General features: G+C 41.9%; 1 protein-coding gene across 1 annotated transcript in view; it reads left to right on the top strand.

Annotated features, from left to right (window-relative positions):
- LOC126409139 (solute carrier organic anion transporter family member 1C1-like) overlaps nucleotides 1-6,281 on the top strand; it is a 55,387-nt gene that overhangs the window by 32,019 nt on the left and 17,087 nt on the right. Inside the window, exons 8-11 of the mRNA XM_050075090.1 lie at nucleotides 1,096-1,344; nucleotides 1,726-1,890; nucleotides 3,059-3,254; nucleotides 5,572-5,737. Coding sequence (XP_049931047.1) covers nucleotides 1,096-1,344; nucleotides 1,726-1,890; nucleotides 3,059-3,254; nucleotides 5,572-5,737 — 776 coding nt within the window. The remainder of the gene's footprint in view (nucleotides 1-1,095; nucleotides 1,345-1,725; nucleotides 1,891-3,058; nucleotides 3,255-5,571; nucleotides 5,738-6,281) is intronic.

The following is a 6,281-nucleotide window of genomic DNA, read 5'->3' as shown; positions in this document are numbered from 1 at the left end:
GTTAAAAAATTCACAACACTTTTTTAAACATTGTTTGAAGCTAAATGTGGCAAAATGTTGATGTTATTTTCAGCGTGAGACACTTTACAAATGGCACCCCATATACCAGTACAGCAACCCATGCCAGGACAGCTGACAATAGCTGCCCTTGGCAACTCTAAACTTTCTATGACCTAAAAGTGGGTCATCATGGCAAAAAAATGCAAAGTAGGCCTTTTCCATAAAAGTTGGCATGGCACAAAAAGCACAGGTGTAAGTAACAGACGTGATGATGGCGAAATATGCTTTCAGGGTGCTGGTATCGTGCACGCTGGCTCACTATTGCACAGTCATGACTTATAGGGACACTTGAATAGAACTGAGCCTTCGGTAATGTTGTTTGTAAAGCCGTACTTTTCCTGCCATTACAGATCAAAATGTCTGCTCTGAAAAAAAGGCCTTTTCATTCATAAAACTGAGGCATGATATTATCAGATATCACAAGCAGTATATGTATGGCTCACAGACTCAGAACAGGTGTACAGGATTAGCATCAATCAGCTAATGAACAAAGCATGCTGAGGGACAGGAGGGACAAAGCCCTGTGATCGACTACAATCAAATAGAGTGCAGCACAGGAAGAAGGAGAACCAAGACAGGAAAATAAAAAAGTAGCAGAAGAAAACAACCATAGAGAGAGAGAGAAAAAGAGGAACAGAGGAAAAGGGGACGTAAGTAGCAATGAAAAGAGCATCAGGGGACAAAACATGAGGTTAGACGACCTCTCAATAAACCAATCAAAAGCTGTTTCCTGATTGCTGGTAAGAGTTGTATTAAAAATCAAGACCCAAGCCACTACATTCAAATGAAACAGATGAGCACCAGTTAAAAACCACCATGTCACGTTTTTAATTTCAGAAACTGTAGCAATGAAAAGGTAAAGGTAAGGTATTTGGTCATCCAGTCAAGTAGAGGGAGTTCGGGAGGCTTCAGAAAGCCAAGTATTAAAAACTGCATATCACATTAAAGAAAATGTACCTCCAAACCATAGAAGATCTGTGTTCATCCATATCACTGAGCATTTACTACATCTCATCATCTGTAACCCCAACACAGAGACCATCACCATCACCCCAGCAGATGCGCGTTGGGTGGGGGCTTGGTGGCTTGGCTACCTCATCGCTGGGGTCATCACCCTGCTCTCTGCCATCCCATTCTGGTTTCTGCCCCGCTCCCTGCCCTTATCTGGGCCCCAGGGCCCAGAAAAGTGCACACCAGAGCAGACAAGTTTCATTAAAGATCCTTCTCATCTGAAGCACAAGTATCCTGCAGACGAAAACACGACTTTCATAGAGATGGCCAAAGGTGAGGATGAATTTAGAGGTAGTCATTTAAGAAAATGATTAAATGTTTGTACTTGTCAGAGCTGGAAAACGATGTTATCTGGAGGGCTATTTGGAAGAAAACATTTGAATCATAGAGGAGATTCAGATTCCATCAATGGTCTCTGTGTTCATAAATATTAATGTAATGCATATTTTATAAGTCTATAAACATAGTGGCTTTAATTTCATCCTACTGTCACAAGGTAATTATCTTTCACTTACCATTACCTTATTTAGATTGAAAGGCAAACATCATATCATAGCAGTAATCAGATTGTTACAGCCAGTAGTCACATAAGGAGATATTTCTCAACATCTTCAGACAGGTGTGTTTCAACTCAGATTTCTTTCTTCTCTTCAGACTTTATTCCAACCCTGCGGACTCTGCTGGGACACCCTGTGTATCTGATCTATCTGTGTGTGACAATCATCCAGCTGAACTCTCTTATCGGCATGGTCACCTACAAGCCCAAGTACATCGAGCAGCACTTCAGACAGTCTGCCTCAAAGGCCAATTTTCTCATGGGTACGGCACTTGCACTGGCAAATAAAGTCATAATTAAAAGGTCCAGCGTGTAGAACTTAGTGGCATCTAGTGGTGCTGTTGCAGAACTGAAACTTCTCCCTTGTGCCAGGCATGTAAGAGAACTATGGTGGCCGATGAGAAAACATGAATGGCCAAATCTAGAGACAGTGTTTGATATGTCCGTTTTGGGCCACTGTAGAAACAAAATGGTGGATTCCTTGGGAGAGGACCTGCTCCATATGTAGATATAAATGTCTCATTTCCAAGGTAATGAAAAACGATTCTTAGTTTGAGGTGATTATACACTAATAAAAACAAAGTTATGAACATTATATACCATTTTTGCCAATACATGCCCCTAAATCCTACACAGTGGACCTTTAATTTAAAAAAGTGTATATTTCAACTGGGAAAACATACAGACCTAGTGAAGGCTTTTCAGCTCGGTTCACACTAGATGAAAGAAAGAGTTCTCTGAAGTGCCTAGTTAGCTGAAATTAATTCTAGTGTCACCATAGACTTTAAAGTTTACACATTTAACCTGTTTATAATTCCATAACTAATCTCAGTGTATCCACAGGTCAGCATTGTTTTCCTAGTTACTTTGATGTACTTTGCATTTGCTGAATGAAGCAGAAAAAGATCTTTGTTAAAGGAAGGAGAACTGGGTCGGGGTTCTAATTCAGCAGAGCCTACTAACCGCCACAGCTGCAGAGACCAGAGCTTTGTGGATATGAAAAGTGCTTTGCATATGAAATGAAATTTCGAATGAAGTTGATAACATAAGATGAAAGTCCCTACGTACATCTGGTCTCATCAAAGGAGATGCCTGCACTGACTAGACTGGCTGCATATGAAAGAGAATGCAATATTAGTGACCAGAGCAAATGACATGGGTGTAGATAAAAGACCATGTCTTCACATTGATGTTAAATGAAGGTGTAAGAGAAGAGACTGAAAACATAAAAAAGGAGGGATCTTTTTTGATCAAGGCAACTTGGAATTTTTTTTATTTCCTCCTTCTGGGTATGAACAAGTGTGAGAGATGTTGGGCAAGCATAGATACTGTATTAAATCATATTGTCCGTCTTTGTTTAAATCCAGATTAAACTTTTAGAGTCAACATTTCATTTCACTTAATATTGATCTTGCGTTCTCTGAATCTTAGGTGTGATCAATATCCCAGCTGTGGCACTGGGGATGTTTTCTGGAGGTCTGCTGATGAAGAGGCTAAAGCTGAACATCATGGGAGCAGCTCGGTTTGCCTTCGGCACATCTTTGATCGGTTACATCCTGTCGCTGTTCTTCTTCGCAATGAGCTGTGAGAATGCCAGGGTAGCTGGTGTGACACTGTCATACAACAGGTGAGTCATAGAAAAGAACATGGTGTGTTCAGGATACTGTCATCAAATTATATTATTATTTCAAACTCAGTACACCACAGTACAGTTATCTAACCTTACCTTAAATGCACCTCATGTCTTTCTGTTGTCTGGAGTGGTACATTCAAGTACATCTGGTTGGAAGTTATGATGCTTACGATATTATAACCCTAGTTCTATAAGCATAGGCATAGCCCTCTGCTAGACTCTATGAATATTACTCTCCTCCAAACACGACCACATATTTGCCCACTGAAATTTGTATAAATGTAGCCGGCCAGTCAGGACATGCCTATCTGAACAAGTGCGGAGCCCACAGTTTAAAGCAGGCATATGGTACACTCTTTACCAAGTGGCCTAGGAGCGACAGGGTCCCTAGGTGGAGGGCTCTGCCTGTACTGATAGAGCTAGGGTTACAATATTGTAACCTTCGCTCTGTCTCATACAGGCTCCGCCCTCTACTGGACTCTTTGGGTACAGTGGGTGGAGCCCAATGAATAAATGCCCTTGCGTGACATAAACCCAGCCACACTGATCCTGACCGGCTAAAGCTTAGTTGCCGTAGCCCACCTACTTCTTCATAACCTCACACACACCGCAGCAGAGGATCAGGGGGCCCCAGCCAACTCAGGTGTGAAATAACCGAACTGGGTAGAGTCGTGGCCAAACTTGCAGGGGTCAAAAGATGGGCAATATATACCCTGCATGCCAAATTTTCAGGGTCATCAAGGGACATGGAAACATGTAGGTGTATCATGCCCAGAGTGGAGTCAGGTGCAATACATCTGACACACACCCAACCCTTTTCACCAGTCCTGTGTCATTCCAGAGAGCACAGACCCTGAAAAGGAGCCCGACATGTCCAAGAGAAAGAATCGTATGAATGGACACTGACACTGTTGGCTTGAAAGAAGTACTCACAAAGCCATCTCACAAGGGGTTTCTTGGATAGGACCTTACACCATGACCAAAGCACACAAACAGGAGTTCAGCGCATCTGATTGGGGCTGCGTGTTCAACATGACATGCCAATGCACCAGCTGGGCAGAGCAAACTCAATTGCCCACACTGAAGAAGGATTAAAAAAAAGGATAGCTGACAGTGGTTAGCATTGTTACCTCACAGCAAGAGGGTTCCTGGTTTGAACCCTGGGGTGGGGGAGCCCTTCTGTGCAGAGTTTGTATGTTCTCCCAGTGTCAGTGTGGGTTTTCTTTGGGTACTCCGGCTTCCTCCAACAGTCCAAAGACATGCAGGTTAATTGGTGACTCTAAATTGTCCATAGGTGTGAATGTGAGTGTAAATGGTTGTCTGTCTCTATGTGTCAGCCCTGTGATAGTCTGGCGACCTGTCCAGGGCGTTTCCTGCCTCTCGCCCACTGTCAGTTGGGATAGGCTCCAGCCCCCCTGCAACCCCTAACAGGAGAAGCAGTTATGGAAAATGTATGAATGAATGAATGAATGAATGACAGTGTTACGCCTCCTTATATACTGTAGGCAGATATTTGTGTAGGCATGTCCTGATTGGCTGGTTACGTTTATGCAAATATCAGTGGGTGAATGCATGCTTGTGATTAGAGGAGAGTACTAATAGAATTGATTAGAGGGCAGAGCCTGTGTAAAAAAAAAAAAAATGCAACGTTTTAATCATTAATGTCCAATATCATGAATCATAGCCTCTAGAGATAAATGAGGTCAATGTAAGATGAGTTAATGTTCAACTAAGAGTGAGAATGTGGACTAGTATCTAGGCAGGATTGGCAACAAATGGGCATAGGTTTCCATGGGGGCCACACATGAAAGAACAGCATGAGAACTGTAAACAGAACAAGCAGGAACATGTAGACTGCTGTTACACTGAGGCAACCAGAAGGTGACCACAAGCTTAAATCCAGCCAGAAGTAAAATAACAGAGCAACAAAAATCCTGTGAGTGTGTGTTTGCCCAATGCACCGCTGAGTCTTAACTGAGGTTCAACAGTACAAACATAACAACAGACTAAAAGCAGCCCGTGGACGCTCACCTCACCTCACCTCACCTCACCTCACCTCACCTCACCTCACCTCACCTCACCTCACCCATATCCTAGTTTGCCTACACAATCTCTTTTTTAATTTGACATGTAGAAATGAAAGCAACAGTGAAAATGAAAGAATACATAACTTTCTCTAAAGATACATTGTCTTATTTTTCTTCTGATAATGTTGCTTCAACTATAACAAATTTCATTATATGCCAGTATGTAACGGCATAATCAATAATTGCCTCTGATGTGTACTTTCTTCTCACTCTCTTCCTCCCAGCATGGATACGATATCTTATGATAAACACTCAGTGTTCACAGCCTGCAACTCAGACTGTTTTTGTTCAGCGAGTGACTGGGATCCAGTCTGTGGAGAGAATGGCATCACATATGTCTCTCCCTGTCTCGCTGGCTGCACCAGCTCTGCTGGCTCAGGGAAAAACACAGTAAGTTGACAAGGTACTCAAACTATAAGAAATAATACACATGGAAAATCTATTTCTGGTATTAAACACCATACTATAGAGTGCTGCAGGGATGATGTTTTTTTCTAGGCTGATGTGGAAGTTAGCCTTGCCCTGGTTCCCTCATGAAAAAGCCAATGGGAGTTTTCCATTGGATTTTGAATTAGTTCTGTGGCAAAACAAAAGTTTATGATACTTACACATTTTGTTCAGCAATATAATCTTTACAATTGAACGTAAATGCAATTGCTAGAAGTAAAAAGCTTACGTTAGGCTATAAACAAACTAAACCACAGTCACACGACTGATGTCACCACCACAACAAGGCTGTAAAGCTGAGTTTGGCGTTATGACAGTCAGTAGTCTCATTTAGCCACTTGTAAGCAACCGCTTATTTTAAGACACCTAAAGGCTTCAAAATTCATAAGTGGGGTATTTACTGACGTATTTTATGATGTAGCACAAAATGTGTAAGTCTCTTAAGCTTGTCTTAACCTCATTTCAGACAACTAAAAGAAATTAATAA

This window comes from Epinephelus moara, chromosome 2, assembly GCF_006386435.1.
Source record: "Epinephelus moara isolate mb chromosome 2, YSFRI_EMoa_1.0, whole genome shotgun sequence".
In the NCBI taxonomy this organism is placed as follows: domain Eukaryota; kingdom Metazoa; phylum Chordata; class Actinopteri; order Perciformes; family Serranidae; genus Epinephelus; species Epinephelus moara.
The sequence above is the reverse complement of the archived record's forward strand: the minus strand, read 5'-3'. Positions and strand labels throughout refer to the sequence as shown.